Below are 27,970 nucleotides of genomic sequence, written 5' to 3' on the forward strand. Positions count from 1 at the left end.
CAAGTCAATAAAACTTTGTGCACGGACACACACAACTTCCAGCACCTGCCAGCTGGGCCAAAATGGGGATTAGCAGAGCTGCCTTTCTCTTTCTTTTCTTGCTCAGCTCAGGTAAGAGTCCTTTGCCTTCCGCTTGCCTGGGTGACATGGGGATCAAGGGCTTGCAAGATCCATTTGATGAAGGTGGGACCCCGAATCCCTGTTTCATCATTTACCTGGATGATGATGGATTTGGGGCTTCCTGGCCAGAGAGTTGCTGCTGAACAACAACTGTGCTGTGAACAACCACAAGAGCTGTGATTGCTCCAGTGTTGTGTTCGTTAAAGACACCAGAAGAGCAACAGCTTTGGGGAACAAATGGCTCCCGGCAAACATGCCCCATGGCCAGAAATGGAGGTGCCCTTGGAAATCATCCTGCCCAGGGCTTGCTACAAACACATGGCTGCCTCTGGTTTCAGCAGCCTTTTATCCAAGGGTTGTTTCTTTTTTTCTGTTACTGCCAAGTGTTGTGATCTTTATTTTGATTGTTTTAAAATTTGTAAATGCATTGCAAAAAATAAAATCACAAAAAAAAGGAAAAGTTGTTTTACACACTACAGTTTCAGTCTTTCATAGCCATAATCTTAACAGGAAAGTTTTCATACCATGTGATAGAGAGGCCAAAATCTGGTCAGTGTTAGTTTCTGCCGTATTTTTGGTGCTGCAAGACTATTTTTGTGGAAGATAGTACAAAATAATTTGTAACACACAGAACTGAGTAAGGCTCTTTACATATATCTTTTTGGATTCAGTAGATTGTAACTCTTACAGAATTTTCGAATAAATATTCTCTGTCCTGAAAACTTTAAACTTCAATGAACTAGGCAATTCATATGGCTGAGCTTCTTTCAGGCCTTCTGTATAACTACACAGCTTGTTGTGATTGCAGTTAAAAATGTAGCTATGAGTTTATCAACATATAAAAAACCCCCAATAAAATACAAAAGAATTTTACATACGTATTTTTAAAATATTAAAAGTTAACAGTTAGAAAAACATTTGGGTAGATTATAGCTAGAAATAGTAGACACATGCCTAAGCTTAAAAAATTATAGATATTATGTAATGTTAAGAATTATCATCTTAATTTAAATGCTAGTTGCTAAGTCATGTTGTTGCAGAATAACAGCCTCATTCAAATCAAATACATTTCTCAAATAAATAAGAATTTTATACAGGGGAGGAAATTACAGGATTTGGGGGGTTGTCTGCAATATTCTGCTTTTGTTTGCAAATCCTTTATCAAATGGCAGTAAATATTTGCATTTCTGAATAAGGCAGTAATACATCTAACACTGAAAAATCCCATAGACATAGGAAAAATGGTAGCAAGAAAATGTACTGCATTTTTATCCAGTTTGCATATGTTTCTGTGGGTTTTTTTTCTTAAAGTATTATGCCCTGCCATGTAATTACAACAGAAAAGGGTGGAAAATATTTTCATAACCCAAACCAATTACGACCCTTTCAATATTTTAAAAGTCAAATGCCATAATTATAATGACAATATTATTGCAAAGTGTCAAAATGGAAGAGAATAAACATCATATGGAATGAAGCTGTACCATAATAGGAATTCTTTACTTGTATTTCTTGTCCTTGTGGAGGGCATTTCAGCATCCCTATGATATTGTTTTAACCTAGTTTAATGTTTTCTTTCAAAACTTTTTTCTTCTTAATGTCATTTTTGTTTTGAAATAACTAGTGGAATCAGTGATTCCTGTGCCTGCCATGTGAAATTTTATGGTATCATTTTTCACTTTATCTTTTTTTTTTTTAATCAACTGTCTTCTTCTTTCATGCATACTGTTTCATGCAACTGTCAACCCTTGGGGCCAAACTCCTCCCTAGTTTACATGTAGAAAAAAACTTGCAGTAACTTCTCTGGATTTGCAATGGTATGGGAGGAAGCATAATTTGGCATTTGTGCCTATTGTATCAGTTCCATCTTATAGGTGCAAAATTATCTTAGAGAAAAAGAAGTTCAGTAAGGTCCTGCAGCTGGGGAGGAACAGCCCCCTGCACCAGTACAGGCTGGGGCTGACCTGCTGGAAGGCAGCTCTGTGCAGAAGGACCTGGGAGCCCTGGTGGACAGCAAGTTGCCCACGAGCCAGCACTGTGCCCTGGTGGCCAAGGCCAGTGGGATCCTGGGGGGCTGTGAGGAGGAGCATGGCCAGCAGGCCGAGGGAGGTGATCCTCCCCCTCTGCTCTGCCCCGGTGAGGCCCCATCTGGAGTGCTGTGTCCCCTGCTGGGCTGCCCAGTTCAAGAGAGACAGGGAGCTACTGGAGAGGGTCCAGCAGAGGGTCCAGAGGCGGTGAGGGGGCTGGAGCATCTCCCTTGTGAGGAAAGGCTGAGAGAGCTGGGCCTGTTCAGCCTGGAGAAGAGAAGGCTGAGAGGGATCTTATCAATGTGTACAGATATCTTAAGGGCAGGTGTCAAGAGGACAAGAGGATGGGAACAGGCTCTTTTCAGTAGTACCTCGCAACAGGACACGGGGCAATAGGCATGAGCTGTAACACAGGACTTTCCATCTGACTATGAGGAAGATCTTCTTTACCTTAAGTGTGAGAGGGCACTGGAACAGGCTGCCCAGAGACGGTGTGGAGTCTCCTTCTCTGGAAACATTCAAAACCCACATGGACATGACTCTGTGGAACCTGCTGTAGATGAACCTGCTATAGCAGGGGGTTGGACTAGATGGTCTCCAGAGGTCCCCTTCAAACCCTGACCATTCTGTGATTCTGTATAATACTCAACTGCAGGCTGAGCTAGCACTCAGGTGAAGGAATTTGACTGTACCAGGAGGCATGTGAACCTGCCTCACATTTCAAAAGAGTGTTACTGAGGAAAGGGAGGAGTAGTTGACTTCCTCAGCCTTTAAGAGATTTCACTGAACATCTCTGTGGAGCCTCCCAGTCACAGGCTGAGGGTCTGACCTGCATGAGGCTGCTTTCAGTCCCTTCTGCTGGCACTGGGCTATGGCTGAGAAAGAGAAGGGTCAGCAAAAGCTGAAGAAAGAAGTCCCTCTCTTCAGCATGGCTGCCTTGCAAGAGAGGGAAGCCAGGGCCTGGTTCATTCCCTGTATGCCTTCAATCCAGCAACTGCGTAAGGCTGGGCACAAAAGTGGGGCACAGAGCAGGACTGAGATGTATCACCAAGACCATGGGCCGACTGTCTGTCTGGGGCTGAAACCATACAGAACAGGTAACTCCCAGAGCCAAACATTTGTCAGTAGAGATATATGCTTGTCTGATAAAGAAACTGTAAAAATCACAGGGCTCATGCAACTCTCTGACCCTGCAGCTGGAAGTTATGAAAGTCACAGCGCTGTGAACTGTAGCTAAGCATTGAGAGACTGCACAGCTGTAACGGAGAGAGAAAATACTGAATGGCAAAGTCCTTTACAAGAAGGATTGTACTTGAACATTTTGGAGTTTACTCTTAAACATAGCTGTACTTTTTAGTATCCTATGTTTTTCACACGCAGCTATAGCCCAGAGGTTGTTAGGGGAATTTATTCATCAGTTTCATGTCTTGTGCTAATTCACTGCAATGGAGGGCAACATACACTACCTTGATTATTTAAGTAAGTTCAATACAGAGTTATTACAAAAATGGTAAATTGGATATGAGCACAGTGATAAGCTCATGTCTTGTTTAAGGATGGCTTGTTTCTTGCAAGAGTAAGAGCACTGAAAAGAGGCAGCTATGGGGTGGCTGATAAAAGTGAAGTTGTTCCATGTGGGTAGATACCAGCAATGGACAAGCATTGTTTCACATCCTTCTTGAGTCCCATTTCTCCACTTTCCCCAAAATATGGGTGACCAGTATTTTCTTTCTGAAACACTCCTTTTTTCCTTTTTTTTGCTCCTTGGGTCATCTTCTCTGTTCCCGTATTGTACACCCTAGGTTTGTGCTACCTGTTACGACTTTCAGAATGGTGCAAAGCGCTGTTCAAGCCACTTCTCTGTCCTGCCTTACATTGAGTTTTCGGTGATGCTGCCCTTTACCATACTAGGAAAGAAAGATTTACCCATATTTTGTCATCATTCATCCAATTATTCCAGAAATTAAATTAAATTATGATGCTACTCAACTAGGAGACAAAGAATTTAACATGAAAGCTTGAAATAAATCATATCAGTATTCATATTTTTACCTTTCCTTCTTTTTCCTTTTAGTGCAAGGAGACATACTAGACAGCTATGTGAGAACAGAGGGAGCTTGGCTACTCAACCCAAAGAAAGAAGTTTATAGGACTAATAGTAAAGAAGAATGTGCCGAGCGATGTGAAGCCGAAAGTAAATTTACTTGCAGGTAATTTCCACTGGTTCCCATATGTATCTTTCACTGCAGATGATGGAGCAGTCTGCCTTATTTATCAGCAGTCTGAACTTTTGAGGGATTTCTTAGGAGTATGTGTGTCTGAGATTTGCTGGAAAACCAAAAGATGTATGGAAACAAAATGCCTGGGATGAAGACAATAGAAACAGAGAAATTAAGCAAATTATGTTGAATTTGTATTAGAAAACTTCCTGATATCTTAATCCACAGCTTGGCACACTCTAGACCAACTTGACATGGTTTTATCAATGCTCTTGCACTCATTTAGCAAGAGTCATAATTAATTGTTTGGAAATTTAGGATAACAATAATAGCATTGCTTATGTCCCTTGCATTACCTATTATCTTGCATATACATCCATTCTGAATTTTACCAGAATTTGGACTTAACATAACTTCTATTTACTTTGAGAAAGAGGTGGCCATCTAAACCTTACTTCCTACTTCCAGCCAAGCCCTCTCTCTGCATTTGCATTTAACCAGGCCCAGGGGGGCTAAAAAAACATGAAAGATGTCATCTAGTCTGTACCACTGGCCTTTGCCCAGGTTCCTGCCTCAGGGGAACCCATTGCTTTGAGCCTAAGGCTTCTGAGCCTCCTGCACCAAAGCTTCAGAGCCCATTGAGCTTCAGAAGTGCAGCAGGCAATGAGAGTAATGAGGAATGAGATCCATTATTGTGGTGGGATGCAGTCCTCACATACGAGTCAGGGAGGTTTCCTCTTCTAATCTTCTTGAGTTCTTGATCTATAGCTTCTGCATCATACCTTTTTGAACTCAGCAGACTGGCTGCGGGGCTGTTTCCACCATTTACTTCTCCATCAGGCTTTTATTCAAGGCAGGGGTACCCTGGCGTTGACTTTCTAAATGTGTTTTGTAACTTTGTGTTTTAAATCAGAAGGGAAAATGAGATTTATTTTACAGAGGTGTAACCCTGAAGGATGACAGGGATTTGCTGACTGAGAGTGTGGAGTACCACCCCATTCTTTTTGATCTGACTCCCCTCTCTGAAAACCACAACTAGAGGACAGAGCTTCAGTAGTACTTGGCTTAGCAGGGCAGGGAGGAAGGCAGAGGGCAGGTCTGTATATTCAGATTACCTGTTTACAGTTTGCAGAGGATTATTGTTCCCTTTTGAGGCATATTCTGACCCAGCATCGTTCCTTAGCCTCTGCCTCAGGTCTAGCCTACCATCACCTGGCACTAGAATAATATCAAGGCCTTTTGTCCTTGCCTCCCTAATCAATTATGTGAGACCGATTACAATCAATAAAGAAGAGATGCTATCTGGCAGGGAAGGGTCTGGGGGAGGAAAGGTAAACATTAGGCAGAGCTTTAAGACAAGGCCAGCACTACAGCACCCTCACATTAGTGCTCAGACCAATATGTTCATACCAATACTTCAGACTTGTTATTCCACTTTAGCAGTGTGTTGGACCATGCTCATTAGCTACATCCTTACTTATAAATTTAACATTATTGAGAGCTGGGCTTGGATCAGGGTGAACAGACCCCAGTGTAGTTTTGTCCCAGGACAACCAGCACCCCCCCAGACAAGTCACAGACATAGTTGCCAGCATTAAGTCCAGATGTGATCCCTCTCCTTTGGGGAGAGGTTGTGTGAATTTACAGATACAGGCACACAGACCATGCTAGTTGGTTGCAGGGCTACAGAATGGGCTTTGTCAGCATTTGCTTTCTTGGTATAGACATGCTTACTGAATGCCATGTTGCTATTGCTGCTTTTTTTTTTTTTTTTTTTTTTTTGTTCAGAAAAGCCAATTGTAGAAATTACTTAGCCTGTCAGGAGTTTTCCTTAGATGCTGTTGCAAAGGTTACACCATCCGCTCCAGTTTTGCAGACTTACAGCCTAAGCAATTGCTGAAAAGACAAACGGCAGTGTTTTCCAAAGCACTTACATTGCTTCACGTATGATGACTCAGAACAGTTATTGCAAAATAATTTAAGGTTCTGCCTTGTTGTGTTTTACTTTTTCCTTGGTAACTGCTGAATTCTGTAGAATAACTTGCTCCTTGAACGACCGCTATTTTTTTCTAAATAAGGCAGATATATCCTCTTCAGTATGTTCTCTGGTGTCTCTGGCACATCATAAACCTCCTTTTTTATCCCTTGTCATAATTTGTTCATGTAGCTCCCTTCCAACCTAAGCTTGGTATGACAACTTAGGAGTCAAAGTTACCACTGAAAATGGGAGCTGCAATACTCAATGATTTGTGAAACATCACTCAATGTTAAATATCACTGAAGTGCAGTGTCTGCTAAAATTATAATTTTATGTATTTATTTGCATATATAAATAAATAACATCTATATAAATATATATTCTGAATACTAGAAAAGGTGTTCAAGAAAACAATGCACATATTCAGCTATTATTTCTTATATTGCTCTCTCCTCTTAATTTCAACAGGGCCTTTTTATTCACGAGTAAAGACCAACAGTGTTTAACATTGGCTGAGAACACGAAAACAGCAGTGATATTCAGAAGAACAAATGCAGTACTTTATGAAAAAAGAAGTATGTCTATGTCTATGCCTTTTTAATATTATTTCACTGAGTTATGCTTTCCAGTGGGACTCACATAACCCTAATGACAATGTGGGCTAAGCCTTCACTGGGTCAGATGAAGTGAACAGGTCAGTCCTTACCTAACACCTGTTTTTTGCCACATTGCTCGTATACAGTGGTACCATTTTTCCCCCTCAGATTAGTGCTCCAGCATCTTTCCTGCTCCCTAAATCCTAGGGTCCACAGGCAGAAAAGAGCACTGTTGCTCAGGGAATGCAGAAGATGCTGGGACTCATGGAGATGGTAAAGGACCCTTCCCTCCTCTCCTTTTGAACTAACCAATAACCTATGGCTGCATCTTCTCTATCTCTGCTGAGGGTTCTAGGGGGAACTACTTGTGTTGGCAATGGTTTCTGAGACAGACCTTTTCCCACAGAAAAACTGATGGAAACTACCAAATAATTTCATTTGTATCACCAAAGAAAATTCACAGTTTACTTGGCTGGGACTCAAATCAGTTTTATATTAGTTGCACATGTTGTCAGGAGTATTAGAGTGTTAATTGTGCTTAAGATTAAAATGATCTCTTTTTGTAGTATTTTTATCTCGTTATATGATGCTTGTGCTCTTCAGTTAATGCATTTGGTGAAACTTTTATCCTAATTAATATTTTTATGGTACAACTAATTGACACGGTGAATTATTGTATTCTCCTTTTGTACATGCTTTGTTTCTGATCATTCTTGTCATAGGTGAGAATTGACTGAAGTGTATTTGATCTCCTTGCTGAAAATAGGAAGTTTGCCCTTAAGAAATGGCAAATATCCAGTTTTTAATCATATCTTTTAAAAATCTACCACCTTATGCCAGATACAGACAAACAATTGGGTTTTAAGACTATTTTTTGATTACATAATCAAGCATGGAACACTTGCTATATACAGGGAAGAAGGAATGTGTTTTATTTTTAATGTAACATAAGTTTCATTGTGTTGTTCTCTGATTTCAGTAATACACAAGGGAGAACTAATCTTACTGATCATTTAGACATAAGATAATGTGGTAAACTTTAAATAGAATTACTACTGTTCTGTGTTAGATGACTTCATGAACATTGCCTTTCACCATTTGCTGATTTGTAACTTTTAAAAAAATATTAATGCATTTAAAAATATTCAGAAACTGGAAACTATAGTATCTACCAATAAGTTGGTGTCCTTCAACAAAGAAAGGTGCATGAAAAGGAAAAATGAACCTGGTTCTCAGCTGCTGCAAATCATGCAGTGGTTTCAACCAGACAGTTTCTAATAAAATGTCAAGAATCACAATAACTAGACTGTAAATACCAATAAGCTCCAGAAAGCTGCATCCTTACTCCTCTGTTGATCTGCAAAGACTTGTAGGATAATATAATGCTATGTGTATAACACCTGCAAGAAGGTTTTATGTAGTAGTTCAATCGCTTTAGCTGGATTGCAGCTGAGTATGCAAATGAGATTTTGTTCAGACATTGTGGATATAAGAAAAATATTTTTTCACAGGGAGGGTGGGTAAGCATCAGACTACATTGAACAGAAAGGCTGCAGAGCCTCCACGCTTGCAGATATTGACTGGACAAAGCTCTAAGCAGTCTCAGCCAGCTCAGAAGCTGGCCATGCATTTTATGGGGATTTGGATCAAAGACCACTGAGGGCCCTTTTCAGTCTGATATTTTCTGAAGCCTATAGCCAGCTGCCTTTTTTTGTATATGTAACTGGTAGGTTATTTAATGTTCAGAATGTAAGATTTTTTTATTATATCCAGAAGCTGGTGGGAATTTCCCTGAATCATGATTAACTCATGCTAAGAAATCTTCTGTAGTTCCTATTAGAAAGAAAAACTGAACGGATCAATTGGCAAGTAATGAAATTTAAAGACTGATCAACTAACTTACATGTAAACAATCCTTACTGACTTTGCTTCAGTACTGTGACCAGGGGCTAGGCTGTGATTCTGATTTATTTTTGAGCCATCCCTTAGATTTGGTGAGGTTAGAACCTTGATGTGAGTCCTGCAATATTCAGTGAGGATTTGTTACTGCATCCTTCTAAGGCTTTTGAGGTCACAGCCATGGATTTTAGTTTCTTGAAAAACAGAACCCCATCAGGAAAGGTGTGAAAAACTGTAGTTCTACCTAATAGGAATGTCAAAAAATTGTGTATCTACCTACAGAAAACAAAAGACGGACCTAGGTGTCATGAATATCAAACCTGCACCCTGTTGTGTATGTCTCAGATAATTTCTCTGTTGCTCAGCTCTTCATTTGCAGAGAGTCTCAAATAATTACATGCCCATTCTAATGATAACATCCGACTAATCTATTGTTACAGAACAGAGTGGAAAATGTAGCTTTTACCTAAGCAGATCACACCACTTCCCTCAGCAGCTGCTGCTGTCCTGATACTACAAGGAAATTCCTTTCACATGTCCAGATGCTTTTGCAATACTATCACTGAAAGCAACGTTAATTTTTTCAGTTGAAGCAATTACTTGATGAGAGCTAATTGCTCTTTATCACTGCATTCAAAGAAAACTATGACAATTCATATAAAATTCAGTTTTTAAAATTATTTTTTTAATGGTACGTGCTATAAAAGAGAAAGTTACCCTTCCCTGACTTACAGAAAAAGTAATAAGAAATTAAGCTAGCATTTGGGAATTTTTATCCATGTAGTTGTTTGTAAATAGTTAACCCAAGGAACATGGGTTGAGTTTGGGGATCAAAGTTAGTTATGTGTCGTCAGACAGAAAAAAGCCTAAAGGTTATATAAACGGTCAAAAGTTTATGCAAACAAAAAGAGTCAGTGCTTGAGTGATTCAATGTTCAGTTACTGAGGTATTTAATGTTAATTTATTGCAAAATTGTTTGAGGATCCAAATGGCTTCCAGCTAAAGTTTCTAGAGTAAACTCGCCCACATATACATACATCGAAATAAAGATGTGCTTAAAGGTACATCTATAAATCCAGATCTAAACTGCCTATCATCCCACAGAAGAGCTGGACTTTATTTCAGATGCAAATACTAGTTTCTTGCATTTTGACAAGACAGACCTGTGTAAAATGGTATTATTTCTCCAGATTTATGTTAATTTCCCACTTGTATGTCAGCTTTGGCATAAATTTGATGCTGAGAAAAGCTGATGCAAAACTGCACCTCCACAAATACCTGATTTGGACACACCTTAAAGATGCTGAGACAAGCCAGGTCACAACCTAAAGGACGGATTGCTTCATTGCAGCTAGGAAGAAGGAACTGGTTGATGAAATATGCCCTGTGCATAGAGAAGTGTTAAATGAGTTTTCTGCTTAGTTTTCTAAGCCAGAGGAGACGTTACTTGACAGTGACTGTCCCTAAACTGCAGATATAGAAACTCTGAGGGAATGTGCCAAGATCAGAATTCCTTTGGCCTTGCCTTGGCAGAGCCACACCTTGTAAACCTGCTGTTCTCTCACAATCAAAACTCTTTGCTAGGAAAGGCGTTTCTTCAGTCCTCCCAGGAAAATGTTAGAGGTTGCAATGGGGAGATGGTTGCTCCCTCCTCCTGGGAAAAAAAATACAACATTGAGCTTTCAATTCTTACTTAATTTGAGGATTAATAATCTGGAACAATGTAATGTTTTTAAGCTTACCAATACAAACCCCAGGTTTATCCAACATTAAAATTTCCCTCAACTTATATAAAGACAAGATTTCATTGCTAATTCTTTCACTCTTTTTTTTTTTTTTTTTTTTTTTTATGAAGGTACTACTAAGTTCCAAAATCTAAAAGCATAAAACCATATTTAATATGTACCCTCAAACCACTATCCATTTTATCTTGGACAGCAGAGAGTCATTGTTTTAGCATACCATGAATTATTTAAATCTCATTCATCATGTGGTGAATGTCAATAAAACAATGTAATCCACATTGATATGAATTGAAAAATAATTGCTTATTTAAAGTTGTAAAATGCTATGTGTACACACCTATGATTCTGTCCTGTTATCTTCTTCAGCTGAATTCAGGTGGCTTTCTTTTAAAGTTTGATTTCAATTACTGTCCATAACTTTAATAACATCATAGGAGGCAATGAAAAAAAGAATGTGTTTCTATTTTGTTAAAGTGCATATTTAAATTTTAAAAGCATGTTTTATTATTTAAATCTACAATAGCATGTTCTCAAAAGAACCAGGTTGTTACACTTTTGTCTCCAGAATTCTGGTTTTTGGAAATTGTTGGCTTTCACATAGATTTTTTAATGCTAATTAATTCAACTTAGATGTCAGATAACTAGTAGGTTTTTGCAACATGAGCTGTCTATTTTTGATGGCATAAGAAAGTTGAAATATGTCCAAATGTATTTAAATATATTAGCATGAAAAAGAATTTTGTATATGCTAAAATCTAATGGATATGTCATGATACTGATTAATTAAGCACATGTCATTTCAGTTTATCTTCTAGAATGCAAGGAGGGAAAAGGAGTCAATTACAGAGGAACAGAAGCCAAAACTCAGAAAGGTGTGCCATGCCAGAAGTGGGTTGATACTGTCCCACATAAACCAAAGTAAGGCCTTTTCATATATGTTTATAAGGTTTTGTGAAATTTTTCTAAGCCATTTATACATGCTAAGTAGACATAACCAATTTGTTTGGTGTTCAACATCTTCTTATAAAATATTTTTTTACAGTTATCTAGAATAAGGCAATTCTCTAATCTGCCTTGTTACTCAGAGACCTGCAATTGAAGGGTCTTTTATTGAAATTATTGAAATCAATACAGACATTATCAATATTGGCAGTTGCATTTGATTGAGCAATTAATTACATGAGCAAGCTAGACAGGAAAGCACTTGGTTCTGCTGAAATACAAATTTTCCATTAATCTCACCAGGGCAAGAACTTCTCTTAGATAAAGGTATGACATGTGGCAGATGAGATAGACGTACATTGCTTTATCAGTGAATCCACAATTAACAGGGCAGTATTTCTTGTATTTAATGAAAAACACCCAAGTGAGTTTATTTAGTAACCTCCTATTGAGAAGGCATAGCACTCAGGTTACAGAGAACTTGCACATTTCAGCAAGTGTCTTTTCATTACATCTCCCAGGGAATACGTCCCAGGGGAGAATTTTCTCTATATGCTACGTGGTACCTTGGCTGAGCAAAAATTACTTGAAACTATACAGCTGGAGTAAATGCAAGTATTAAAGACATGACTGGCCTTAGAGGTACCATATTTCCTGAAGTCTATAGCTATGGCACTTCTAACACTTCAGCAATGTCACAGTAGCAATTAGAAGACTTCTGAACACCACCTACAAAATGGTCTTTAGATAAAGATTTAATTTGTAGAGTTCTCAGCTCAACAGCTGGGACACTCTCCTTATTCTCTAACCGCATTTAAACTCTGTTCCAGTTACACACCTGAAAAATATCCCAATGCGGGACTGGAGGAGAACTACTGCAGAAATCCTGATGGGGATGAACGTGGACCCTGGTGTTACACAACAGATCCTGCTACCAGATTTGATTACTGTAACATCCCAGAGTGTGAAGGTCAGGATATATATACTGATTTCTTTCCCTTTTTGGAAGATGTGTTCAAAAATGTGAAATTATTCAGATACTTAAATTTTTAATTGAGTATTTGTTCCAGACTTGAGTTTAGTTCAGCCTGAAACTTTCCGATTAAATTTTCAGCACCAACAAGGAAGATATCAGAAAACCCCCCAAAACAGTTATACAAAGTCTTTTTTTTTCCCTAGATAAAAAGAATGATACATGAGTGTATTCACATATGATAAGCCTGGAATTGAACTAAATGACAGTTGCCAGTGCAAAACTCAATATAACATGACAGCAGCAAGGCACAGATTTTCAAGTATAGCTTAGTAGTTTTAATTTAGCTTTTAAAAAAACCGCAGTCCATAAAGTTGGGTTTTTTTAAATCGAATACCATCATAGAATGGTTTGGGTTGGAAGGGACCTTAAAGATCATCTAGTTCCATCCCCCATGCCATGGGCAGGGACATCTTCAAGTGGGCCAGGTTGCTTAAAGCCCCATCCAACCTGGCCTTGGACACTTCCAGGGATGGGGCATCCACAGCTTCTCCGGGCAACCTGTTCCAGTGCTTCATCACCCTCACAGTAAAGAATTTCTTCCTAATATATCATCTAAATTTATCTTCTTTCAGTTTAAAGCTATTACCCCTTGTCCTATTATATACTATATAATGTAATCAACTATAAATGTAACCAACCATTGAAGTCACCTTGCTAAGAAAAATAAGCTTTTGCTTCACCAAAAAAAGACTGTCCTTCAGCCTTGTGCTCTGATCAGGCTCTTGAGTTTCATGTGAGATGACTATGAGTGTTTACAGACCAGTTCTTCAAGGACTTTCTGTCTCTTGTTCTCATTCTGCCTTACTCCTACAGTAGAGTGTATGCACTGCAGTGGAGAAAACTACCACGGAGTAGTTGCAACAACAACATCTGGGCTTGAGTGCCAGCGCTGGGACTCCCAGCAACCTCACTCTCATGGATACCTCCCAGAAAAGTGAGTCAGACTCTGTGATGGGTGGTTTATTGCCAACAATGGCCTGAAGACCATCCTGCCCCAGACAGGGTAACCATTACAGATTAGTGACATCTTTTAAAAATTATTTTTCCTGTTCAGTTTTCCAGAGAAGGATCTGAAGATGAATTATTGCCGTAATCCTGATGGTGAACCTCGGCCATGGTGTTTCACTACCAGTCTGACTAAACGCTGGGAATACTGTGACATTCCTCGTTGCAGTGAGTCTGACTTCTAGACCTCTAGATGTTGCAGCACTAGCAAACTAGTAGGCTACAACAAGGCTTTTACCATCCCATACCAGGTTAACTTCAATAAGTAGTTCCCATGCCTTGCCCCAGCACAGCCACCGATCCCCCACAAGGTTTCAAAAGTTCATCTACTGTCTGTGCTGTTTCTTCATACTCTTCAGGCCAGTCCACCCTGCTTCTTGCCTCTGCTGCATCCTTCATTGTCTCACCTACATCCAGGGCAGGCTGGCTGGCTGGCTGGCTGGCACACTCTCTCTCTCTCCTCCCTCTGCTTCCCCCAGGCCTCTCATCATTAGCTGCTCCTTTTCCATACCTCTTAGAGCTATTTAACTACTTAACAGAACCAGCCACAGCTGCACCTTATCCACATCAGCCAACACACTGTCCCTGAAGGAAGCCCACAGCTGTATACTATCAATGTTAATTAACCTGCCTTCATTCCTCTATAATTCCTCTACATCTAGACAGCTTCTATTCAGAGTGATGCAAGGAGCTAGAACAAACAGAAGAGGCCTCAAAGATAAAAGAAAGAATAAAAGACTGCTGTAATGTATCTCAAAGAAAAAACAAACAAACTAGACATGTCTGTCATAGGCATTTCTAATGGTTTTGCCTGGAGCACATCTCCATTCCTTGATGTGGTTTTCCATGACTAGGCCTTTCAGTGGTTATGATGTTTCTTCTGATGTTCCTCTTTTGATGTCAGAAAGTTCCACTCCTCTTGAAAATCTTTTGGCTTTTGTTTTGCTCTTCCAATTTGATTTTCCACCTTTTCAATTTCCTTTTCCCCAAAAAGCCTGTCCTTGCCACAATACTTCTCCTTGAGGCTTCTCACATCTCACCCTTGCTATCTCTAACTCTCACCAGTTAGAGTACATCTCTTTTATATCTGCCCCTATGTCCGTACCTATCACTGATGGGCCTGCTACTTTCACCCCAGTGAAAGTATTGCCAATTGCTCCCTTTCCAGCTTTGTTCTGATGGGGCTGCTAGCGCTCGGTTATGTTGTACCCTGGCTGCTCTAAAGGGGCAGACGCAAATGTCCTTCTGGCAGCCTGACTGCTTGTGAAGATGTTGAAAAGGAAGAAAGTGAAGTTATTTTTAGATATTTTCTCTACTTTTGGACTTTCCAAACATTTTTATATTTAAATCTTACCTGCAAAGAAAGCTAAAAAGCCTGCTTAATTATAAAGTTCAAAGGGGTTTTGGTATTGCTTTTTACTATGTCTAGAAGGCACTGCTTAATTTCAGTTCCTTTTCCTGTAACAGCAACACCCCCACCAGCTCCTGCACCGGGGCGTCAGTGTCTGTCAGGAAGAGGAGAAGACTATCAAGGCACAATATCTGTTACTGAATCAGGAAACACCTGTCAGCACTGGAGTTCCCAATCTCCTCACAGACATGCTCGCACTCCTGAAAACTATCCTTGCAAGTAAGTGAAACCTTTCCATTGTTCAGTGTCCATGAGAAGTACCAAGGCACAGAACGACTTTGTTTTTCTTCAACTGTATTGCAAAGTTCTTCATTTACACTAGCATTCATCACCTGTCGGATTCCAACTTTTCAATCTTTTTGCACATTTCTTTTTATACACTTCTTTGGTTTTGGATGCTAGTGTCTCTTCTGACTTTCAAGCTCTGCTTAATTGAATTTTTCCCTCTCCAGTTCATCATTTTCCATATTGTTGCTCAGGTGAAGCAATGTGGAGTAAGAAAGTTACAATTATAATATATGCTTGGGGCTAGATTCTTTCACCCTATGTTTCTGCTGTGCTGCTCTTGGCCTCATAGTACTACATGAAATACAATCTCTTAGTACATTGATCAGTTTAGCAGGTGTCTGGTGTAGCACATCCAAACCACCAGCACATTGCAATTATTCATCTAGTAAATGGCATCAGTAAATGACAGCAGCATTTACCCACCAGTAAATACAATAGTAAATGAGCCAGCAAGGTACATCCTCCTGTTGTTCGTATAACCTTTACTAGCTTTCCATGAGAAGCTTTTCTTAGCTAAGTTTTCTGTTTCAGGAACCTAGAGGAAAACTACTGTAGAAATCCTGATGGTGAGAAGATGCCATGGTGTTACACCACCAACAAAACCGCTCGGTGGGAATACTGCACCATCCCCTCCTGTGATGGGTCAAAGCCAGAGGCCCCTGGTAAGAAGAAAAGGAGACATCTGAAGTGAAGGGTCTCATCTTGATGTATTTTGAAAAATCTTGGGTGACTCTGCTTAGTTGTATTGTTGCTGTCACTCTAAGTATTGCTATGTATCAGTTCAACTCCTGACACTGGTGTGGAACCCAGGCTGGTATGTTCAGTCTGGTGCACAAGTGAAGTAGGTTTTAAGTGACCTGCTGACGCAGATCAGGAAAAATTACAGTAACAGGGGTCTCTTCCTTTTGCCAAGTCATGGTTCTCTCCACCTCTATATTTTTAAATGACCCATGGAAAAGTTAATTAGTCTTACATGCCAGCTCCTGAAAAATTGAATCCAAAGCAAAACCTAAGACAATTTAAGAGTACTGAACCAAGATCCCATAAAAAGCAATCAAAAGAAAATTGTCCTTACACAAGGCAGTCTTGTTCCACACAGGTACCACAGACATTCCCCTACCCTGCAGAAGTTTCGGTCCATATGTGAACTATTTGGATCATTAGCTAAAATAAACCCCCATGCATGACAGTAACATTGATATACAAGTGCTTTTAATCTAGCGTATCATGAAATTTTTACAAACATTTTTAGGAATCTTCCATTTGATCTACAGTCTGAGAAGGGTTCTGTTACAGAGAGAGTGCTGTGGTGATCACTGAAATACTTTGGCTTGTTTTCTGTTGGCTTTCTATTCTCATGTATAAATATCAAAGTATTAAGATGCAAGGGACTGGTTTCTGTTATTCACTACAGCTGTTGATGTGCCTGAGCAGGCTCAAATTTCTGAGGACTGCTATCAAGGCAATGGCGTGACTTACCGTGGCACAGCTTCTTTCACTCTCACGGGGAAGAAATGTCAAGCCTGGAGCTCGATGTCACCACACCGACACAATAAAACAGCAGACCAGTACCCAAATGCGTATGTGTATTTCCCATTGCCACATTTCATTGGACAATGACCAGCCATGAACTCGTTTTGATTTGCTCCATCTTTACACAACAACGATTTTAAAACTGGGAAGGGAGTGTACTTGATGAAAATAATCGCTTATTTTTCTTCTTCTTTGTTAATGTGGAATCGTTTTCTATTAACGTCATCCTGAAAAAAACCACAGTTGTCACTATTATGCTTTAGACTAATTAACTGTGTGTTTCTACATTGCTTCTAAAGAAATTAAGAGTTACCATAAATTTTCCCTTATACTGAAATGAACTGTTTCTATACATGAACTTCTTCATGAGTTAAAGTCTTTGTTTCCTAGTCTGCAGTTCACTAGAGCTTTGAGGAAGGGATGGGTTGTTTTCTTATTCTTAATATTTAATACTTACTTATTCAAAAATGCAAAAATCTCTATCTTCTTAAAAGCTATTAATGCATTTGATAAATTAAAAGGGCTTCAATATACTTATGTGCATTTACTTATCTGGATTTGTAAACAGTGTTCTACTATAAGCATTGATCAGTGAATAAGTATTTGGCATGTTTAAATATTCTGCATATGTTTCTTGATTTCTTTATGCTGGAAAAAGGATTTCTGTCACATACTGTACATGATAAATGATATATGCTAACTCTGTAGCAGACCTGCTTTCTAAAATGTTCTTTCAAATTCTCCTCAGATCACTGGCATAGATGGGTACATAATATGCTTATATTTGTAGGGACCTGAGGCAGAATTATTGCAGAAACCCAGACGCTGATAGCCGTCCATGGTGCTACACCACCGACCCCAGTGTGAGATGGGAGTATTGCAACCTGAAGAGGTGTGATAGTCGGGTACCAGTGACTTTACCAAAACCTCCTCAAACAACACTGGAACCAAATCCTGGTGAGAATACTTTTCACTTCCCCCAGAAATGCTTACAACCAGCAAGCTGATTTTTTATGGAAATGTCATCAATAATTTAAAAAGGATGACATACAGGAAACTCCAGATAATTACAGAATTTAACACAATACTGTATCCACTCTCTTCATTTTCTGAACTTTCTTGTAGAATTTTATAGCAGGGTTTCTGTATTTGATTTTAGATTAATATCGTGTCTTTTATCTACTACATCTGGCAATACTGGAAACACAAGCAAACAGATGGCTAGTAGTCTTCACACTCCTGTGGGAGGGCTACTAACAATGAAAGTGGATACAGACATGATGGCATTTTGCTGGAAACTGCTCCAAAAAAAGTACTTTCCTGGACTCCATTTCCCACCAGAGGACAACTAGCTTTTTTAACTCAATTCAGATGCAACTGTGTTATGCAGTAGGTGGTATAGAGGGCTGCAGCTTTCTTTTTTTCTTTTTTCTTTTTTCTTTTTTTCTTTTTTTGCTATGACATGTTCTTCTGATTGGAAGGCTAACAGTTTTGGCTGAACATGTATTACTGCTTTTTACCTACTCTAAAGTGTGGCATTGGACAGATATCTGTATCTGTAAGGAAAAGACTTTATGAATGCATGGTCTTTGTGCTACTGGTTTCTGGAGTCTCGAGGGGTCAACTTAATCTAAGCTTCTTTGTTTTATTACTTTCCTGATCATGAATAACATGTTTAAAATGCAAGGAAACTAAAATGTGACTATTAGCCATCATTGACACTACACTGTCCTTCTTCCCTTGTATAAACATTATGTAGGATGTGTAAGTCCTAGTAGTATTTTCTCAAATTTATTTTTCCTTCACCACCATCAAGTATGGATGAGACCAAATAGCTCACAGCTAACAATCATTTCCTTTTCCTCTTTTTTCACAGACTGCATTAACGGTAATGGTAAAGACTACCGTGGCACAGTAGCAAAAACTGCAAGAGGCAGAACTTGTCAAGCGTGGAGTTCTCAGAAACCTCATAGTCATGACTATTTCACTCCCATGACTCATCCAGAAGCAGGCTTGGATAAAAATGTAAGCAGCTGTTCATCTAATACTTGCTGTTGTTGACCTTTACGCATCTTCTTCATGGTCCCTCAGCAAGCATTTCATGCCAGGTCTTTGTAAATTAATTTATTTTCTTCATTTCAACCCAAGAACCTTATTGTGCTAATTCTTATTGACATGAGCAGTCTGTATTTCTGTGGGACACACAGATGCCCAGAAGCTCTGCTCTATACTTCTGCGGCATAAACAAGGGGCTTTGGATGGGCACTTGCTTCTCCTCACTACTGAGGACTAACTGGAGGTGGTCTGTGGGCAGCATCTCTACCTCCTCTGCCAGAAGGAGTGCCTGGGGTCATAGGTTTTAGCAGTAACAGTGGCAGCTGAAATGGGAAAGGATCCAATGTTCAGTGCAGGTTCCTTGAGATATATAGCTGATGGATTGATGTATATTGATATATATCCTTGAGATATATAGCCCCCACCCTCTATTAATTCCCCCTCCAGCCCTCCAACTTCTGCCACAGACCATCACACAAGGTTATATATGCATCTGACCCATCCTGTAAGTCATTCTCCATCTCTAACTTTCATCTCCCTGGTCCTAACACAGGTACTCATCACTGCTTCCCTAGACTTGTAACACCCCATACACAATACTTGCCTGGTTTGTGACAAGCTGTGTATGTGATATAAAGAGCTTGTTTGATGTTGCTAGCTTGAACTGTTTTTTCTCCAGGTACATGATTTTAGAGCTTGCTTTAATCAATCTTCTGATAACATCACATACCCTGTATTGAATTCCAGCTCATATTGGGGAAACTCCCTCTGAAAAGCTACATGACATAATTTTTTTGGTTCTTGCATTTGACAGGGACTCTTGAGGAAGGGAAGCATATGTTTTCTCCTTTTTCCTAAGACACGGGATATATTCCAGAGTAGGGAAGAAACTAGAAAAATATCTGGTAGCATGCAGTTGTGTGAGGTATCTGTGCTGAGCAGAGATCAGTCAGTATGGCCAGCAAGACCTAGAAAGTGATCCAGCTAACCAAGCACCCCGTGTCAGGATGAACACTGCATCCCTGCCCCCGGGAATCGTAGGCATCACCAAGTAGTGCAAAAGCAGCTTACACAATATCCACTTGCCCTGGAGTCATGAGACACGCAACCAGAATGGGTGTGAAAGGACCTCAGGGTTGACCCTACTGCTCCTACTAACTGCAGTAGAAGCAGGAGTAGACAGTTTAGGGCTTTTGAAAAGCCCATCCTAGATCAACATCTCTTACTTTTTGAGAACTCAGAGGTCCAAGCTTGCTAATGAAGCTCACTGGCTGAAAACAGTGGAAGAGGTTTCATTTTTGTTATTTTTTTCTAAACTCAGGAGCAAATAGAAAAAAGAAACAAATTTTGACTAAAGGAGCTGGAAATCACTCATCAGAAAGGACACAGAAAGAAAATTTCCCAAATTTAATTTGATTTTATTTTGAAGCATGCATTGGTAGGCATTTTTGTGCCCTGGTTAATAGCTGGTGTCTTTATACTTTGTTACAGTACTGCAGGAATCCTGATGGAGATGTGAATGGACCTTGGTGCTACACAACAGACCCAAGAAAAGCCTGGGAGTACTGTGACATTCCCAAGTGCCGTAATTATTCCTTTAAAGACTAGTGTCTCCCTTTCCTGTAACCTTCTATGACAACTGGAGGACATCGAGTGATTAATCTGAAAGACTGATCTAAGACAGTACAATAGCTTTAGACTGGAAATTAAGATTGTGGGGAAGTGATGCTCAAAAACCCTGCCTGAAGTCTTAAGAATGGAGCTTATTCCTTGGAAGTGCAAACCCAGCACGAGGTGTACCTGGAGCCCACTGAAGCTCAAGGGTGGTTTTGCCATGTGTTTCAAAACAGGGCTGTTCCTGCAGATATTTGCTCTGCTCCTGTCTGGTCACCTGGCATAACCACATGTGTGGCCTAGCTGAACAAGGGATGCTCTTATCCTAGCAAAATTTTTGCACCCCCTTCTCATGCAGTTCTGGTTCTGTCCTGGATGTAAAGCAGATTTTTACTCCTCTGATATTATACCATATCAGATGTCTGAAAAGTGGACCTGGCCCTAAATATTTGACCAAATGCGCTTGTCTTTGTTACTAGTAATCAAGCCATTGAGTACTCTGAGCTGGTGCAACGAAGTGTACAATGATAAAATCTTACATTTTGGTTTCAAGTCCTTTCATGTCTATCAACAACAAAAGCTATGCCAGGAGGCGAGGTAGTTCCTACTCAAAAGAAGGATGACTTTCTTGCGGCCCTACCCTCTCAACTGTGAGCAGCAGAGAATGTGCTCTGATCAAAACCCCAAAATGGAGCAAATACAAAAGAGAAAAATGTTCTATAACATGCACATACTGTAAGTGTAAAAATACTACTGCACTAAAAGTGTTGGTCTAGGACTCTTAGGGGGGAAAATGGCATTTTCACATGGTTATTGTATTAAATTTCAAGAACCAATTTTTTTAAAAAAATAATACTTTCTTTGTTCAGATGTTCACCTAAAGAACAGAGAGAATGTGGCTTTTGCCTTTAATTTCACTAGTTAGCTCCTTTTGCTGACAACAAATCTAAGTTCTGTGTTGATAAGAGTCAGTTTCCCACGGCTAAATAAGAACTGCCCTTTTTTAACAACTCAGAAGTACCAAAAGACTCCAAGATAAGAGTGGACAAAATATTGTTACATAGAGGCAGTGGTTGAATTCCATGTGCTGTATCACCAAGATCAGTTTGAAAACAGTTGCCAGTGCAGTTTTGCATTGCTGGCATCTGTAAGAGTACATTTAAAGATGTTGAGAAAATTATTTTTTTTCTTTTTCTCTGTTTCCTTCTCCTTCCTGCTCCAGTTGTTGTTTGGTTTTGGTGGGTTTTTTTCCTATGTGACTGTAAATATATGTGTAATTTGCCGACCACTGAGAAGTTTATGTGAAAAAAAATTGCCAGGCATTTCTAAGCATTCCAGATTAAGGTAACCTAACAAAGTACATGTGGTGCATAGTATAGAATTGCCTGCAGAGAGTCAAAAGCTGAAGTGATAAATGTAACAGGTTCACCTTCTAGTTTTCTGAGTGCATAGTGAATATATAACAAATACGCTAAAGTTCCTTATAGTAGTTGTTTTTTTCTTATTCTGTAGCTCCTGCTCAGTATGAGTGTGGAAAATCCAAGTTTAGACCAAAGCTGTGTGCTCAAAGGATTGTTGCTGGATGTATTTCACATCCACACTCCTGGCCCTGGCAAATCAGTCTCCGAACAAGGTATGGCCATTCCCCATTACATTAAACTTCACATGCAAGGGACATTTGTCTCTCATAGGATGTTATAATATGTGGTTGCAGCATTCTAAATTTGATTTTAACTTAAAAATAGCTCAAGGCTATACATTATATGTGCTAATCTTAAAGATGGCCATTTAGACAACCAAGAGTGCTCTGTTTTATGATAAATACCTATAAATACAACCATTGATTTCAAGAACACTTTCACTAAAAGGCAGAATGTCTTCAAATTTCTCACAATATTCTATGGTAGAATCAGCATCCTGTGAGCAGAAGCAACAGTTTGAAGTATGGCTAGTACAGATCTTGATCGATCCTTCCATGTAAATGTTTGATCCTATTGGCAAAGTTATTAGCAAAACTAGGAATCAAGGCCAGTTGCAAAGCTTTCAGTGATTTATGTTAGATAAAAGCCAGAATCTCTACAACGGTATACATGACTGCATGTAAGGTTTTCCAGTAATAAAAATACTGGTTAAGAATGAAGATCTAGATGTTGTCATACAAGGCCTTATAAGAATGTCCACAAAACACTACGTCATTGTAAGAAATACTGTTCAAGGAAAGTTAAATGTTGATTCTTAATGAAAATGTGGCACAATGTCTTCAGTTTATAAAGATGTACATGTTAGAGAGATCACCTAATTATCTGCTGTAGAATTAACTTCCCCACCTTTTTATGCCTTTCTGCTCTATTACAGTTACGGCCTACATTTCTGTGGAGGAACTCTGATAGACCCTCAGTGGGTTCTTACTGCTGCTCACTGCTTAGAAAAGTAAGTATCTGTTATAGCCTGTGCCAGCATTTTCTTATACTAGATTGAAAATAGGAGAATCAAAATGTATCCTATAACCAACACGAGCTGTATCTCAATTCAGCTTGCAAACAGTTGAGAATTGAACCATCTGTTCATCATTCATTAGAGCAGAGTTTCATCCGAAGAAACAAAGAGTGACAGTGATAACTTTTGCCAACTTGATTTCACGTGCCATAATAAGGGATTAAGAAATCAAGTTTACACCAAAGCTGTCTGTATTTTTATGACTTTGACAGAACAAGGTGCCCAGTAATGTCATTAGTAGTCCATGTCCCGAGTGTGTGTTCATCAGCTCACCATGTTCAATCATTTCCAATAGGTCCTCACGGCCATCTGCATACAAAGTGTACCTTGGATTACACAGAGAAAGAGCATCAGAGGCATCAGTGCAAAAACGAGATGTTGAGAAACTGTTCAAGGAGCCACACAGGGCAGACATTGCTCTGCTAAAACTGAGAAGGTACCCTTGCACTTGAAGCATTCCTTCATTTTGATGGGACAAGTTGAGTAAAGAGTGGTTGCTGGTGTCATGGATATGTGTGTTTCTCTACACACAATATTCAATCAGTCATTTAAGACACTCTCTTCCCTTTCTGCAGAAGCTCCAGTGGAAACCAAGGTGATTCAGCTGCAGGGCTTCAGAAACAGAAAGGGCTGCCTTGGGAGGGGAGGAAGGCTAGGAACACTGACCCAGGTTGGCAGTGCACTAGGTGCCAGCTCCTGGGAGGCAAGGCAGTGGCAGCAGAGTAGGAGGACATAATGCCTAGAGAAGATTTCAGTCTGTGTTTCTACATGCCTCTACCTTGATAAGGTAATGAGGATTGAAAGCAGCCATATTAGCATGATGTCACCTCATACTGTTTTCATGTTGTGGTGGGAAGATTTCTTCTAGCAGGTCTGTCCAGTATACGTGTTTGATGCAATACCCAGCACAGCCCTTCTTGCATCTGTTTCCACTCATCTGAAACTCTTACCAAGGCACTGTACAACTAAAAAGGAATACATTCGTACAGCTGCAAGCAGATGGAAACATACAGTGCTTGTGCTTTGATTTCTGTGGCTGCAATGCAGGTCCAAAACAGATGCAGGGTCAGCACAACTAATGTGTGTTCGGAATTGAACCTAGCCTTAGCTGCACTCAAAGGCAAGTCAGATTGACTTGTGTTCTGCTGTGTGCTAAGTGTCCAGTTTGAAAATGATTTAAAAATAGTCAGACTGGATGCAGACAGAGCAAGCTAACCCTATGTGTTAAAAGCCATTAATTCATACCCCAAAGTAGCCTTGTAATTAGGTTTTGTGGCCTATACATCAACCTAAGTTAAAGCATTCTCCTGGATTTATTGTAGTAATTTTAGTATTCAAAAGCCTCTAACTTTTCCTTTTTGTGTACCACATTCTGAGGGTTTAGAGCCTGAAATAAAAGTGGGTTTGCACATTAGGAAAAACCCTTATCTGAATGTCACACTGTATAATCTTTTTAGAAACATGAAGATGATACCAGGGATAAATGTCCTAATGATTGTTCCTGTACAAGTCTCTTGTTTGTTTCTTTCAGCCCAGCAATCATTAACAATCATGTAATCCCCATCTGTTTGCCAAAAGAAAATGCTGTGTTAGGAGGAAGAGAGGAGTGCTATGTGACCGGCTGGGGGGACACAAAAGGTGAGACAGCATTAACACATCTGAAAGTTCTGTGTTTGGAAATTGATATATACTTTATCCAAAGAGTATTCTCTTTGTGCCAAAAACACCCTGCACAAGCTTGCATGCATACCTATTTCATCAAAATTCATCAGGTACTGCCATTCTTTTCACTGTTTCCATCTGATTTAGATTCTAAATCACTCAGAGCCATGTAAACTGAACCCCTCTAAACCAATACTAAAAGAGGAGAATCAGACTTAAGGAGCTTCTAACTCTTACATCCCAGTCCATTCCGCTTTTCCCCAGACTGGGCTTTCACAGAGTCAGAAGGAAAGTTTTTCTACATTTAGGCCATTTCTTAATCAGGTGAAGGTGATTTGCTCATTCTCTTGAATTTTTGTTTTTTTTTTTTTCTCCCAACCAACTTGGTTCACATCTGATACAAATATAAACATAATTCTCATTTTCAAAACTTCCCACTCTGTCTTGGTTGAGAAGAACATCAGTACCTTCTCTGCCTCCTTGCTTCTGCCCATCATACCATTTTAAACTGTTTACTTTCTACCTCCTTTCTTCCACAAAGAAAACTCAGATACAGAGAAATAAAATGGCTTAGGAATGACTCCCACAAATACCATTGGATACTGGGTCCATATGGATGTACTGTGGAAGCAGGAATGCAATCAGTGCAGCATGTATTTGATAGTTATTAGAGAGCGAGAATTACCATAATACTGATAATGCTTACTGATTTTGGTATCACTTCATATTATGCATGGGAAGTATATGCATAGTGCATAAACCCTATGTTTATTTTACTGTTTATCCATATCTCAATATTTGTTTTGTGGAGATGTTCATCTACCTTTGTCATTTATTCTGGTTTGGTTTTTTTCATTATTATTATTTGCAAAGGAACCGGTGGTGATGGCCTCTTAAAGGAAACTGGCTTCCCCGTAATCGAGAATAAAATATGCAACCGCCCTGAATTTTTGAACGGTAGAGTCAAAAAACATGAGCTCTGTGCTGGGAATATTCATGGTGGCACAGATAGCTGCCAGGTAAGAAAGTCTGTGAGCATTAAGAGTTGGTTGTCAGCATATTCAAATCAAACAGCGCTTTGCTTTCTGGGCTTTAGAGGCTCGAAATTAGCCTTGGGATGTTCCTACACCACATGGCATGTGAGCTGAAAAATGCACATGGATTCTGCTCTTCCCTTGCTCCCTTGCCTGCTACTAGGAAGTAGGGCAGGTAATTTTTCAGATAAGCCTGTACTACAGAGTGAATGGTAATACACGGCTGCCCAAGCCAGGTGTGTGGAAGCCAACTTAGAATAACTAACAGTCTGATATTTTTTCTCAGACCACTTTGCTTTCCTTGGCTACACTAGCTCCAATGTTCAATCTAGCTCAGTTAAAATGACACATCTCAGATAGCAGTCAAGGAACAATGGCAGAGCCTGCCATGCAGGCATAGCAAGGGCCAAAGGAATTACTAATTTCCAAGTGTCAGTACCTGTGAAAATCACACAAGGTGAGGCAAAATGCATGCTGGACTTCCCGTTTGCCGAAAAGGAAGAATATGGTTGGCAATAGGTCATCTCACAAATGTGGTACAAAGGCTTTTTCCAGAAGTCTACATTTTGAAATTGAGTTCTTCAGTTTCTTTAACTCTTAGAATCACAGAATCATTGAATCATTTAGGTTGGAAAAGACCTTTAAGGTCATCATGCCCAGCAATTAGCCTAGGACTGCCAAGGCCACCACTAAACCATGTCCCTGAGCACTGCACCTACATGATTTTTGGACATTCCCAGGGATGGTGATTCCACCATCTCCCTGGCAGCCTGTTACAATGATTGACCACCCCTTCAGGGAAGAAATTTTTCCTAATATCCAATCTAAACCTCCCCTGGTGTAACTTAAGTCCATTTACTCTTCTCCTGTCATTTGTTATCTGGGAGAAGGGACCAACCCCCACCTGTCTACAACCTCCTTTCAGGTAGTTGTAGAGAGCAGTAAGGTCCCCCTGAGCCTCCTTTTCTCCAGGTTAAACAACCCCAGTTCCCTCAGCTGCTCCTCATCAGACTTGTGCTCTGACGCTTGTGCTTTCAAATATGTGAAAGGGCCTAGAAAAGCTTAACATACTGAACCAAGACAGAAACTTTCCTCCCTGAAAAGCTAGAGGTAACTGTAAAGAGATGTGAAAACAACAGACTGCCTGCCCTAGCCAGGAGGTCAATGCCATTGCCAACACAGTGTGGGTAATTCTCTGCACTAGCACTGTCACAGGCAAGCAGGTCACTGAGGGGTGTGCATTTTGTCTGAACACATGCATTCACTTGATCTTGGGTCATCTAGTAACAACAGGAAGCCATGAAGACCACAGAGAAGAGACTGAGGGCGGAGGCGCAGTTTAAGTTACTAAGGGCAACCAGATTCCTTCTCACCAAATCCCCTTACTTCAAAGATAGATGTAATACCTGGGTGACGGGAAGAGATGATTTTACAGAAATGTTCAACAACATGCATAAAGAACTCTTTTCTGGATAGAGCTCCAGTTTTCTTACAACCTGTGCAGCCCTCACATGCGAGAGGTGCTTCTGTTTCAGTGCCTCCTGTGAAAAGGCTACTCTTGCACATGTGGCTGTCCTGTCCATGAAGGAATAATTCTGTTCATTCTCTGTTTAGGGGGACAGTGGAGGACCTCTAGTCTGTCTGGACCAAGATAGATTTGTCCAACATGGAGTCACCTCTTGGGGCCTTGGCTGTGCCCAACCCATGAAACCTGGTGTTTACGTTCGAGTTTCTAATTATATTCCTTGGATTGAGAGTATAATGGAAAACAACTGATCCTGGGTATGAACTGCCCTCTCCTGGAAAGCAGTATACATGTTAGAAATACAAGATTCCAGGCACAATATTAAAGCTACAATCATTCTTAAGAACATAAAATAAATATATGTTCATTCATTTTAAATTGATATAAATTAACAATTATTGCCAAGAAATCCAGCTGATGATATGTTACCCTCTTTATATATGTTCTGTGGGTTGTTATGTTTGACAATAGACTAACCTATGAAATACATGTCAAAAATCTCAACCCCAACTGTAACTGGACATCTGCATTTCAATCTTTTATTAGGCTCAACAATTACTTTTTCTTCTAAGGCTGACTTTTGCAAGATGCTGTGCTTCCAACAAATGAAGAAAGTGGAATAATTCTCATTTTCTATGAGTCATCTGAGCCTTTTACCAATTTAATGATACAAACCAAAGACAAACCTCACTGTACATGTCTTACATACAAGTGAACTTTTATTAGATATATTCTATAGCATTAAATACACAGGATTGAAAAAACAAAGAAGCAAACACATTTGG

General features: G+C 39.7%; 1 protein-coding gene across 2 annotated transcripts; it reads left to right on the forward strand.

The window, feature by feature from the left end:
* On the forward strand, positions 1-27,965 carry LOC102056450 (plasminogen). 2 transcript variants are annotated; one of them, XM_005443098.4, is made up of 19 exons: positions 1-111; positions 4,222-4,357; positions 6,813-6,919; positions 11,388-11,502; positions 12,357-12,496; positions 13,376-13,496; positions 13,617-13,735; positions 15,035-15,197; positions 15,798-15,928; positions 16,681-16,846; positions 17,590-17,756; positions 18,676-18,824; positions 20,346-20,439; positions 21,981-22,101; positions 22,824-22,898; positions 23,260-23,400; positions 24,496-24,602; positions 25,500-25,645; positions 27,275-27,965. In XM_005443098.4, the coding sequence occupies exons 1-19, from the start codon at positions 63-65 to the stop codon at positions 27,434-27,436; spliced, it is 2,409 nt and encodes an 802-aa protein (XP_005443155.1). In that variant the 5' UTR covers positions 1-62; the 3' UTR covers positions 27,437-27,965. The 2 variants fall into 2 exon arrangements, with proteins under 2 accessions (XP_005443155.1, XP_027666784.1); XM_027810983.2 differs by having other exon boundaries at positions 13,379-13,496.
* The last annotated feature ends 5 nt before the right edge of the window (positions 27,966-27,970 follow it).

This window comes from Falco cherrug, chromosome 6, assembly GCF_023634085.1.
Source record: "Falco cherrug isolate bFalChe1 chromosome 6, bFalChe1.pri, whole genome shotgun sequence".
In the NCBI taxonomy this organism is placed as follows: domain Eukaryota; kingdom Metazoa; phylum Chordata; class Aves; order Falconiformes; family Falconidae; genus Falco; species Falco cherrug.

What these genes read in the sequence shown, in the direction of transcription:
- LOC102056450 (XM_005443098.4), top strand. Translation starts at nt 63, where the DNA reads ATGGGGATTAGCAGAGCTGCCTTTCTCTTTCTTTTCTTGCTCAGCTCA. An exon ending in GCAGACCAGTACCCAAATGC is followed by an intron (nt 16,847 to 17,589) that starts GTATGTGTATTT and finishes TTATATTTGTAG; the next exon opens with GGACCTGAGGCAGAATTATT. An exon ending in AAGCAGGCTTGGATAAAAAT is followed by an intron (nt 18,825 to 20,345) that starts GTAAGCAGCTGT and finishes ACTTTGTTACAG; the next exon opens with TACTGCAGGAATCCTGATGG.